At 46.2% G+C, this 13,009-nt stretch overlaps 1 protein-coding gene across 1 annotated transcript in view; it reads left to right on the plus strand.

Moving 5' to 3' along the window:
* Positions 1–1,096: 1,096 nt before the first annotated feature.
* Positions 1,097–13,009, plus strand: part of LOC122565486 (C3 and PZP-like alpha-2-macroglobulin domain-containing protein 8) — a 38,045-nt gene continuing 26,132 nt past the window's right edge. Inside the window, exons 1-3 of the mRNA XM_043721507.1 lie at positions 1,097–1,360; positions 1,851–1,938; positions 11,257–11,331. Of these exons, the coding sequence (XP_043577442.1) occupies positions 1,098–1,360; positions 1,851–1,938; positions 11,257–11,331 (426 nt within the window). The 5' untranslated portion in view covers position 1,097. The remainder of the gene's footprint in view (positions 1,361–1,850; positions 1,939–11,256; positions 11,332–13,009) is intronic.

Consider the following 13,009-nt stretch of genomic DNA (forward strand, 5'->3'; position numbering starts at 1 on the left):
ATGCATTTCTGGTCTCCTTCCTATCGGAAAAATGTTGTGAAACTTGAAAGGGTTCAGAAAAGATTTACAAGGATGTTGCCAGGGTTGGAGGATTTGAGATATAGGGAGAGGTTGAACAGGCTGAGCTGTTTTCCCTGGAGCGGAGGCTGAGGGGTGACCTTATAGAGGTTTATAAAATCATGAGGGGCATGGATAGGATAAATAGACAAGGTCTTTTCCCTGGGGTGGGGGAGTCCAGAACTAGAGGGCATAGGTTTATGGTGAGAGGGGAAAGATATAAAAGAGACCTACAGGGCAACTTTTTCACACATAGGGTGGTATGTGTATGGAATGAGCTGCCAGAGGAAGTGGTGGAGGCTGGTACAATTGCAACATTTAAGAGGCATCTGGATGGGCATATGAATAGGAAGGGTTTGGAGGGATATGGGCTGGGTGCTGGCAGGTGGGACTAGATTGGGTTGGGATATCTGGACGGTTGGACCGAAGGGTCTGTTTCATGCTGTACACCTCTATGACTCTATAAGTCACATGATAAGGTCTCACATCAAAAGGTTATTGAGATAATTCCAAGTCCTTGCTGAACTGACTAAGAGAGTGTGGTTAGAAGATTGGCTGTATGAAAACAGAGGGTGCACGGAGAGCCTGTGTTTCTGATTGAAAAGCTGTGATGTGTGGAGTCATGCAAATGCCTCAACATTTTATAATATACTCAGTGACTTACATGAGGGGAATGAAAGCACGATGGCTACGTTTGTAGATGACACCGAGATAGTTGGGAAAGTACATTGTGAAGATCACAGAAATAGTTTGCAGACAGATGGGCTGAGTGAGTCGATGAGCAAACGTCTTGTTGATGGGTTATAATTTGGGAAAATAACAAAGCCTTTCAACTTTGGAAGGAAGAGTTAAAGCTGATTATTATTTCACCAGAGAACAATTGAAATTCTGAGGTGCAGAAGGTCTTCTAGTATGCAAGTACCAAACCATTAGTATGCAGATACAGCAAGCATTGAGGCTGTTGGGGAGGACTTGACCAGGCCAGTGGAGAGGGGGCTGTGAGAGTGCGGAGACAAAGCGGGAATGGGGGTTCCTGCCCCATGCTCCCTGTAATCTTAGTTGACTGGTTGCAGATCGACGTGACGTACAATGTTCCTGACCCAGTAGCGAAGCCAGCATTCCAGCTCTCAGTCAACTTAAAGGAGCCAGAGCGTGACCAGCACCAGCACCATGCCAGGCCAGTGTCCAGGAACGAGAACCGCTCTGCACGATCCCAGAGAAAGCGTGCACTGGACCATGATGATGATCCAGCCTCGCACCAAGATCACCAGGAGTATAAGGTCACGGTGGAGGCATGTGCCAGGTATGAAACTCCCCAGAACACAGCCGGCTTGTCACAGACTCACTGCTTCCCTGTCAGTCACCTCCAGTCCATCTCTCTCTTTCAAAATGGCCCAGTTCCCATTGATTTATCAGTCATTTCAAGGCCCTGCCCCACACGAAGGTGTACACTCAGATTCTGTAGTTCTCACTGTCACAACCTTTTACAGCGTTTCTCCAACCCTGTGCTGTCCCTGGGAGTGTTTGATGGAGTTGGTGTAGAGAGAGTTTTACTCTATACCTAACCGCGTGCTGTCCCTGTCCCTGGGAGTGTTTGATGGGGACAGTGTAGAGAGAACTTTACTCTATATCTAACTCGGTGCTGTCCCTGGGAGTATTTGATGGGGACAGTGTAGAGAGAGCTTTATTCTGTGTCTAACCCCGTGCTGTCCCTGGGAGTGTTTGATGGGGATGGTGCAGAGGGAGCTTTACCCTATATCTAACCCCGTGCTGTGGCAATGTTTCTTCTACAGATGGTTGCATTCTGGATCTTCAAACATGGCAGTCCTTGAGGTCGCTCTGCTGTCTGGGTTCCGAGCAGATATTGAGAGTCTTGAACAGGTAGGAGCTCCCCAGTCCCTGGCAATCAGACTCAGAGTAAACCTCCATTCGAGCTGTACATTTCACACAGAGGTTTGTATAGTATTAATCATTAATTCTGTTCCTGTTTGAACTGAGCCTTGTGTATGGTCTTAGGAGTATGACTACAATAATGTTAGGAGCGGATTACTGTATCAGAGAATTATTGAATGTCTCCAACACTGGAAAAAGACTATTTGGTCCATTGTGTCTTTACTATAAGACACAATGGGATATGCTGCTTTATCCCTGTAAGAATAAAGCAGCATATCCCACCTTTTGACTCTTGTCCCAGTTCCTTTGGTGTGGTATTTGACCCTGAGGTGTGTTGCTGAGACCATCTGCTCCCTGTTCTGTAACAATGCACACCCACTCCTCAGCTACTGAGTCTGCTTCACATCTCATTACCTTTCAACCTGACTATTCCACTATATCCCCTTTAGAGTCAGTTGATCTGTCTCCTACACATTTGAGGCCATCTTCAATTCTGCTTCCCATATCCCAAATCCTATTGACTCCTGTTCCCCTCTTACCTCACTGGCCTGTATCCACGCTCAGCCCAAACACGGTCATCCTTTTTTCCCATACCCCCTTTGACTTGGCCCACCCTACACTTCTCTCATTTCCTCCAGCCCCTCAATCCTCACAGTATCTACATACCCTCATCCTCAAAGTTTGTGAGAAGATTTGTAGCTCGGGTGCTTGTTACTGTGGTTCTGTTCGCCAAGCTGGAAGTTTTTGTTGCAAACGTTTCGTCCCCTATCTAGGTGACATCCTCAGTGCTTGGAAGCCTCCTGCGAAGCGCTTCTGTGGTGTTTCCTCCGGCATTTATAGTGGCCTGTCCCTGCCGCTTCCAGTTGTCAGTTTCAGCTGTCCGCTGTAGTGGCTGGTATATTGGGTCCAGGTCGATGTGTTTGTTGATGGAGTTTGTGGATGAGTGCCAAGCTTCTAGGAATTCCCTGGCTGTTCTTTGTTTCCCTTGCCCTATAATGGTAGTGTTGTCCCAGTCAAATTCATGTTGCTTGTCGTCTGCGTGTGTGGCTACTAGGGATAGCTGGTCGTGTCGTTTCATGGCTAGTTGATGTTCGTGGATGCGGATCGTTAGCTGTCTTCCTGTTTGTCCTATATAGTGTTTTGTGCAGTCCTTGCATGGGATTTTGTACACTACGTTAGATTTGCTCATGCTGGGTATAGGGTCCTTCGTTTTGGTGAGTTGTTGTCTGAGAACATTCTGGATCTGATTGGATCCCTTATTGATGGTTGCACATCAGTCCCTTGGGCCTGTGGTGTGCTCTCTCTCTCCCCTCCCCATCCACCTCACTCCCTTGGTTTAAGATGCTCCTTAGGACCTGCTCTTTTCATTGTTTGTTGAATATCGCATCGTACATTTCCAGGTCAAGATATGTTTGACAGTCAATGCTGTGAAACACCATGGAATTTTTTACTACATCAGAGGTGATATAGAAATGTAGTTGTTACATATCTCATTTCTTTCGCAATTTCCTTCTGTTATTTTCTGATTCATAATCACCTTGTTTTGTTTTAAACATATCAATTCACTTCATCACTGCAGAAGTAACGAGTCACTTCTCATCTCTCACTCTTATTCTTTCACTCTCTCACACACATTCTTTCTCTCTTTCCCCAGCACTTTCTCTCTCCCACTTTCTTTCTCTGTTTTGCTCCCTCTCAGTCTGTCTATTACTGATTCTATCTGTTTTCCTCTGATCCTGTCTCCTTATTCTCATTCTTGGTGACTATCTTTCTGAGATGGTTAATTGAAACCATTTCTACTTGGTTCCTGCTGAAGGGACCAATGTGTATTATTGCTGTGTAGTTTTGAAGTTGGTCACTGGCTGTGGGATGAGGACAGATACATTTCATTGGGCAGGGTTATGAGATGAGTGATGCCTGTGAGTATAGCATGATGTGCTGAAATGCTGCATTGAGGATCAGGGGCTGGGCTGTGTCTGTGTAACTGCAGTTTACAGCTGTTTATTGGGAGCTCAATCTCTGCAACATCTGGAGTTAATTTCAGCAGAGACTCTCTCGCTCAGAATGTTTGCTATGAGTATTTTGTCCATATGGCTCTGCCTCCCAGAGAGAGAGGGTCTCACTTGAGCCTTGTTCAGCAGAGGATGACAGGTTGGGGGTGGGAGCTGCTGGTTTTGTGTTTGTCAGTATCTGCCCCGCCTCGCTGGTTACAGCGCTCTCTGAAATTGACTGCATCTTGTGTTCCTGATGCATTAGCATTTCCTGAGTGGCAGGTTTAACATTTTGTCCCTTGATCCCTGAGTGACCTTTCTACTCCCCACCCCCTTCCCCTAGATTAATGCTGCTGTTAATCTGGCAGCACAAGCCCTGTCTCTGAGCTGTTCTGGGTAGAGTTAGCTGCCGTGTTGACACCCCGTGGAGTTGGGGGAGGGAGCTAGGATTGTATTTGGATGCAGAACTTTAACTTTCAGTTCGGGCTGATCTGTCCTGGTCCTCTTTCCTGAACAAACTTCAGTGACAACTGTGAGTTTAAAAAGAGAAGGGTGGGGGTGTCAAGGCAGAGCTGGGCACAAGTGTGAGACTCACCACAGTTGAATAGCATTCTATAAGGAGGAGCAGCCATCCCACAATATAATGTGTAGTACCTGGGGGTGTTGTGATGGTTCAGTGAGGATTGTTGGTTCGGGATATCAGAAGAGCTGTCTGATCCTTAACACCCATTGGAGGGAACAGTGCAGCCGCAGGGAAACCACGGAAAGATAGTGCGGCACTCCCTCAGTGCTGACCCTCCGACAGTGCGGCACTCCCTCAGTGCTGACCCTCCGACAGTACGGCACTCCCTCAGTGCTGACCCTCCGACAGTGCGGCACTCCCTCAGTGCTGACCCTCCGACAGTGCGGCACTTCCTCAGTGCTGACCCTCCGACAGTGCGGCACTCCCTCAGCGTTGACCCCCTGACTGTGAGGCACTCCATCAACACTGATCCTCCGACAGTGCGGCACTCCCTCAACACTGATCCTCCGATAGTGTGGTGCTCCCTCAGCACTGACCCTCCGACAGTGTGGTGCTCCCTCAGCGCTGACCCTCTGACAGTGCGGCACTCCCTCAGTGCTGACCCTCCGACAGTGCGGCACTCCCTCAGCGCTGACCCTCCGACAGTGCTGCACTCCCTCAGCGTTGACCCCCTGACTGTGAGGCACTCCCTCAACGCTGACCCTCCCACAGTGCAGCATTCCCTCAGCACTGACCCTCCGATGGTGCAGCATTCCCTCAGCGCTGACCCTCTGACAGTGTGGCCCTGTGACAGTGCGGGCCTCCCTCAGCGCTGACCCTCTGACAGTACGGCACTCCCTCAGCTCTGACCCTCTGACAGTGCGGCACTCCCTCAGTGCTGACGCTCGGACAGTGCAGCAATCCCTCAGCGCTGACCCTCCGACAGTGCGGCACTCCCTCAACACTGACCCTCTGACAGTGCGGCACTCCCTCAGTGCTGACGCTCGGACAGTGCAGCACTCCCTCAGCGCTGACCCTCCGACAGTGCGGCACTCCCTCAGCACTGACCCTCTGACAGTGCGGCACTCCCTCAGCGCAGATCCTCTGACAGTGCGGCACTCCCTCAGCGCAGATCCTCCGACGGTGCGGCACTCCCTCAACGCTGACCCTCCCACAGTGTGGCATTCCCTCAGCGCTGATCCTCTGACAGTGCGGCCCTGTGACAGTGTGGCTCTCCCTCAGTGCTGACCCTGTGACAGTACGGCACTCCCTCAGCGCTGACCCTCTGACAGTGCGGCACTCCCTCAGCGCTGACCCTCCGACAGTGCAGCACTCCCTCAGCACTGACCCTCCGACAGTGCGGCACTCCCTCAGCGCTGGCTGGTGATGCAGCAATGTTTGGCCCCAGGTTAAGGACGGGACATGAGTTTGGGTGCCTGCCTGAGTTTGTTATCCCAGCCCAGATGTTCCCAAAGTGGGGGCAGGAGTCCCGAGGTGCCTGAGCTGATATTTTAGGGTGATGAGCACTGGGCTAGCTGTAGGCATTTATCTCTCCACCCCCAGAGGCTCTCTGCCACCATTCCTGGTGAAAGGCTCCAGCCCGAAACGTCGATTTTCCTGCTCCTTGGATGCTGCCTGACCTGCTGTGCTTTTCCAGCAAGACTCTCTCAACTCTGATCCCCATCATCTGCAGTCCTCACTGTCTCCAGCTGTGGGCACTGCAGAGCCCTGCCCTCTGTCCCCTTCGCTCTCTTACCATCTCCTCCAAAAGCTTCCCCTTCCCACCCGCACTCTCCGTTCACACAAAGGGCAGAGGCTCATAATTTTCCAACTCAGGAATAGTGTCATAGAAAAAGATGTGGAAAGCATTGGCGTCATGGCTTTGTCTGTCTGTTTAATGTTTGTCAGTAGATGTGTTTCTGTGGTATAGTTCACCCTCCTCTGACAGGACGGTTGATGAGAGGATGATCAGAGTTAACAGGGAATATCGCTCATGTTATTAACCTGGTGCTTACTGTAACCGTCGGCAGTGGCTGACATTGCTCAGCCTTTCAGAAAAAGGAGGAAAATATTTAAAAACCGGAATCTTCCTGCATCCAAGTGAAGGGAACTTGAAAAGACTGGAGAGTTCAGCAAAGCTCTGGGATCAGCACAGTGGGTCACTGATGGGGTTAAAGGTTAAATTCCACAGGCAGGCAGTGAATTATTTGAATTATTCAGCCTGTCAGATGCTGTGAAACATGGGACTTTCTCAGTCGCCAAAGATCTTGTTGAAGGAGTGTTTGAATTGAAGGTGGTTTTTAATGGCCTTATCTGAGGTATAAGTCCAGTTTTAATTCCAGCTCCAATTACTGCCCTGATCAAAACCTTTAACAATCCTGATACTTCCAGCCATTCAGCCCATCTGCTCCATGCTGATATTCCTGCTCCACATGATCCTTCTCCCACCCTCCTTTTATCTCACTGTCAGCCCAATGTTCTCATTCTTTCTCCCTCATCCATTTGTATAATTTTTCCTGGAATGGATCCATATGATAATTTAAACAACTGGGAGATCTGAAGCTCCCAAAACTTCTTCCCCACCCCGCGCCCCCATAACCTCCACAAACCCTGGGAAACCTCCCATGCCAGCCCCAGTGGTGTACCATAGGGATCCTTGCTGGGTCCCTTATTGTTGGTGATGTATAGTAAACGATATAGATTAGAATGTGGAGGGTTGATAAGTAAGTTTTCAGATTACATAAAGATTTGCCCGGTGATTAGTAATGATGACGATGATCTTAGGTTACAGGAAAATATAGGAGACGGTAAGGTCTGCAGATGCTGGAGATCAGAGTTGAGAGTGTGGTGCTGGAAAAGCACAGCCGATCAGGCTGCATCCGAGGAGCAGGAACACAAACGTTTCGGACATAAGCCCTTCTTCAGGAATGAGGCTGTGAGCCGAGGGGGTGGAGAGATAAATGGGGTGGGGGGGGTAACTGGTGAAGTCAACATTGATCCTATTTGGTTGGAGGGTCCCAAGGCGGAGGATGAGATGTTCTTCCTCCAGGGATCGGGTGGTTAGGGTGTGGCGATGGAGGAGGCCCAGGATGTTGCATGTCCTCAGTGGAGTGGGATGGGGAAGTTGAAGTGTTTGGTCACGGGGCGGTGGGGTTGGTTGGTGCGGGTGTCCCAGAGATGTTCTCCGAAGCATCTCTGAAAGGGAGACAGGATGCCTACTTGCAGAGCACATGGGGATGGGACAGTCTGCTCATGCTGTTCCCAGCTGTGGCTGTGGAGACGGTTGGAGCTGTTCATCACATCAGCCTGTGAAATGCAGCTCTCACTGGGGAGCACAATTCTCCATGGCGCCAGAGTTACAAGAAAAGATCGTAAACTGTCTGTCTGTGGTGAGTGACTGCCCTTCCATCCATGAAATATTATCTACAGGTTTAGGGGCCTGTAAAACCCCAACACCAAATTAAAAGGGGCTCTTTACTTGCCTCAGAAGAAAGTTTAAGTTGCGTGCATTTATCATGGGGCTTTATTAGATGGAATGTTTGTACCAGTCAGTGTTTTATGAAGTTTCTTCAGAGACTAGGTAATAATTCTTGTGATGAAATTACAAGAGGCAAAATCTGGACTCTCTGACTCACACAGACAGATCTTGCCTTGTTACTCTGTGTGTGTCGTTTGTGATTCCCCAGTTGCTCCTGCCCAGCTCAGGTTAAAGAGGTTGCCCTGTCACTGTCCAGTCAGAGCATGAGGGAAACATAGACATAAACAGGGTCTCATACTTAAGCGACTACAGCTGACACCGGGGAATCCCATTAAAGACCCCACCTCCGTTAAAATAAAGATCATTCAGCAGAGACCCCGGGTCACTGTTATCGTTGGACATAACTTGAAACATTTCTGGCAGACTGGGGTTCTGTGTTGAAGCATGGCCCCAATCACAAAGACTGAACCAGTTACCTGTTAGTTTGAGGTTCTGTTCATACTGAGATATATTGAGATATACTGAGAGGACAGTGCCCAAGATCAGCTCGATATCTGTGATGTGAGTCACCCTCTGCCAATTCGAGGCTAAATCTTTTATAACTTACTGATTATGCCCTTCTACAGTATTGTGTTTTGTTCTAGGCTCCAACTTCAGGATGATGGAGTTGAGGAGAGGTTAGAGAAGATCTTACCAAAATGTTATCCGAAACAATTACGTATAGTGATTGTAAAAGCTGGAATTATTCTCAAGCAGAGCAGAAAAAGTTAAATGGAGATTTAGTTGAGATGTTCAAAACCACCAGATGCTGTTTCCCCAGGCAGGAGGGTCTGTTACCTGGAGAAGACAGATTTAAGATAATAGGAAATGAACCAGAGGGTGAAGTAGGTTTTGTTTAACCATGAGTTGTTGTGATTAGAAGCATACTGTCTGAAAGAGCCGGGGAAGCGAAGTCAGTAATAATTTGCAAGAAAATTTGATAAAGATCGGAATGGGAGAAAGAGCAGGAAGTGGGTCTAATTGAAGAGCTGCTTCAAAGAACCAGTACAAAATCGATGGGTCAAATGTCCTCCTGTGCTGTGAGACTCTGTTATTTTGAGCATGAAAGTAGATGTTTAGCCTCTGGATAACCTTCCTGAAAGTGTGAGTGTACTGTCTAACTCCGATGATCCTCACTCTAGCAAGGTTTATAGAAGTCTCCATAGTCCCAGAACGTTGTTATCTCATTAGAGACTAATGGTTGGTGGTGGCTTACCCTGCGGTTTATCAGCTCCCAGTTATTAATTTCCCAGTCCTATCCTCAAGGGTTCCACCCTTACTTTAGTGACTGTCTTGTATATACATCAAAGCTCTCCCTATTTTTTTCATATTTCTTGCCAATTTACTTTCATAATCAATCTCCTTCCTTTTTTATTTATTTTTAGTAATTGACTGCTGGTTCCTAAACCAAAAATACCCAATCCTCTGGTCTCCCACTTGTTTTTGCAACTTTGTGTGCCATAGTTTTTGGTTGAATGATCGCCTTGACTATTTCTGTTAATCACTGGATGGAGCATTTTTCTTATCAAGTCTTTCTTTTTGACTAGAATAAATATTACTGAGTGTAATAAAGTTTCTGATTATCTACTGACCTTCTCCTCAATCTCCTTTCCCAGTCCACTTTACGCTGCTTTTTCTTCTGTCCTCTGTGTTTGCCTTTATTTAAGTTGTGGACCCTGGTTTGAGACTGGAGTTGCTCTCTCTCAAACTGAATTTGAAAAATATTGTGATCACTAGTCCCTAGAGGATTCTTAACCACAACACCTCTGATTAATCCCATCTCATACACGTTACTAGATCTAAAATAACCTGTTCTTGGTGGGTTCTGCAATGCACTGCTCTAAGAAACAATCCCTGATTCAATCTACAAGTTCATTTTTGATGTTACCCCTGCCTGGTTGATTTGTCCAGTTATTATGCAGATTAAAGTCACTCATGACCATTCTCATACACCTCCATTCTTTTCCGATTTATACTTTGTCCGAGAGTGAGGCAGCTGTTCAGGGACCTGCAGGTGACCTCCTTTCCCTTGCTATTCCTTATTTCCAATTGATACCACATCATGATCTACTGCACCTATCACACTAACAATCCTTCATTAACAAAGCTACCCCACCTCCGTTTCCTTTTTGTCTATTTTTATGTAACTCTGAATATACTTAAATATTGAGTTCCCAGTCTTGATCACCTTCTAACTATGTCTCTGTAATAGCAATTAGTCATGTTCATTTCTTCCAATTAGTGCCACCAGTTCATCTACCTTATTACAGATGCTGTCTTCATTCAGATTAAGAGTCCTAAACTTTTAAGTTATCATCATTTGACTCACTCTGCTTCTAATTTTTGCTGCACTCTTCTGTTTAAATATTTTTTACCTCTTTGTGTCACACTTTAAATGGCAGTTGCCAATGTAAGCTTTATAATAAGTAGATACATCGTATGTAACAAAAACATAATTTATAATAAATATATTATCGTACTTGTCCAGCGGAGATACTGCAGAGTCCGCAGCACCGGGGGAGAGAGAGAGAGAGAGACTGATTTCTCAAAGGCACTGTGAGCATTTAATCCATACCTTTTGAGTAACCTCTCAATGACAACTTGTTTTTACTGGTATTATTGACTGGTTTTGTAAGCTACTTGATCAAAAGATTTTTAAGATTCATCACTAAATTAAAGTTTGATCATTATGCCCCTTTATCTAAGGAAAGACAGACTGCCATTGGAGGCTCACTAAGCTAATACTAGGTAGAGAGGGAACTGCCTAACGAGAGGTTGAGTAGATTGGGCCGGTACTCATTGGAGTTTACAAGACTGAGAGGCAAACTTATTGATGCAAAATCCTTTCATCAGGAAGGGCTTTTGCCTGAAATGTCGATTTTCCTGCTCCTCGGATGCTGCCTGACCTGCTGTGCTTTTCCAGCATCACACTCTCGATTCTGTCTCCCCTTGTAGGTGAGTCCAGGACCAGAGGGCGTCATCTCTGGGTAAAAGGTCACCCATTTAAGACAGATGAGGAAGGAATTTCTTCTCTCAGAGGCAATCTGTGGAATCTTTGCCAAGAAGACTAATGCGACTGTGTCAATAAATACATTGAAGGCTGATTTTTAAACAGTGAGGAAACCAAGGGTAATGGGAAAAAGGCAGGAAAGTTGTTTTGAAGTTTATTAGATCAGCCATGATCTCACTGAATGGCACAGAGGTCTTGATGGGTTGAATGGACTCCTCCTGCTGCTATATCTTATGAACTTATATCTAAATGAGAGAAATGTAACTAAACTCTCTGCTCTTCATAGCTGCTCCTGGGTAAACAAATTGAACTAAAACGATATGAAGTGGATGGAAGGAAAGTTCTGTTTTATTTTGATGAGGTAAGAGAAAAATTTTCTAAAGAATAAATAAAATAACCATGTTGCTAGGAAGAACCTAACAAAGAGACCTAGAGGTTTAGGTTCATAGTTCCTTAAAAGTGCGTGCTAAGGAAGGCGTTTGGCACGCTTGCCTTCATTGGTCAGAACATTGAGTATAGGAGTTGGGACATCATGTTGCTGCTGTACAGGACATTGGTGAGGCCCCTTTTAGAATACTGCGTTCAATTCTAGTCCCCCTCTAAAGGAAGGATGTTGTTAAACTTGAGAGGGGGTAGAAAAGATTTGTAAGGATGTTGCAGGAAGCGGAGGGTTTGAATTATGTGGAGAGGATGAATAGGCTGGGGCTTTATTCCCTGGAGCATCGGAGGCTGAGGGGTGACCTTATAGAGGTTTATAAAGTCATGGAGGGGCATGGATAGAGTAAATAGACAAAGTCTTTTTCCTAGCGTTGGGAAGTCCAAAAACTAGAGGACATCGGTTTAAGGTGAGAGGGGAAAGATATAAAAGGAACCTGAGGGGGTAAGATTTTCACGTAAAGGGTGGTGTGTGTATGGAATGAGCTGCCAGAGGAAGGGGAGATGGGTACAATTACAATATTTAAAAGGCATCTGGATGGGTATATGAATAGGAAGGGTTCAGAGGGATATGAGTCAAATGCCGGCAAATGGGAGTAGGTCCGATTGGGATGTCTGGTCTGTGCCCATGCTGTATGACTCTCTGACCCTATGTGCTGAGTTAACTGATCTCTCCAGGATGTGTTGGGTTAAAATCAACACACCATTCAACTAGTCCAGACGATGTTTGGTGTTACTTTACAAACAAGCAGTATTTAATCACGGAAAACAGACCTTATTCCAAATCTCTTCATCCCCTGTCCTTCAGTGACTGAAATAACCTCCTGTTCAGTGTTGACCTAGTCTCTGTTTGCATCATTGCAGTCCTGGCCTGTGTTTGCATCATTGCAGTCCTGGTCTGTATTTCTTGCTCCACTCTCACGGTGAAGAGAGGGCAGTGGCAAGTCTGCCTGGCGTCACCAGAATTGTTCAATCTCTGCATGGAACACGTATTCAGAGAATTTAGACATATTTCCAAGGGCAAAAATTAGAGACCAGAACATCCATTTCCAATAAAATAAAACAAAGAATTGCAGAGGCTGGAAATCTGAAACGTAAACAGAAACTCAGCAGGTCTGGCAGCATCTGTGGAGAGAAAGCAGAGTTAATGTTTTGGGTCCATTTTCAGTCCTGAAGAAGAGACTCAAAACATTAACTCTGCTTTTTCTCCACAGATGCTGCCAGACCTGCTGAGTTTCTCCAGTAATTTATTTAAATGTGCAATATTCTGACAATGGAGAGCTACTGAAAGAATCCAAAGAGGCTCTGAAAATATTGTAGGTAAAATACAAGCTGGGAGTTTAGAATATGAATTGAGATCAAAAAGACACACACTGGAAGTTAGAAGGAATGAGTGAAGGTTGAAGTTGATGGTATTGCACTCAAACAAGTCAATGAATTTGTCAATTTAGGAATAATAACAGATGATGGCATGTGAGGTGCAGAGGAAGGATGGAGACAGTAACTTTGTGACGGTGAAGGATGTGTTAACAACAAGAAAACTCGAGCTTGTAACAAGGAAAAAATCATAAGATGTAACATTCGTCCCACTTCCCTGTCTGCCT

Source organism: Chiloscyllium plagiosum, chromosome 31 (genome assembly GCF_004010195.1).
Source record: "Chiloscyllium plagiosum isolate BGI_BamShark_2017 chromosome 31, ASM401019v2, whole genome shotgun sequence".
NCBI lineage: Eukaryota > Metazoa > Chordata > Chondrichthyes > Orectolobiformes > Hemiscylliidae > Chiloscyllium > Chiloscyllium plagiosum.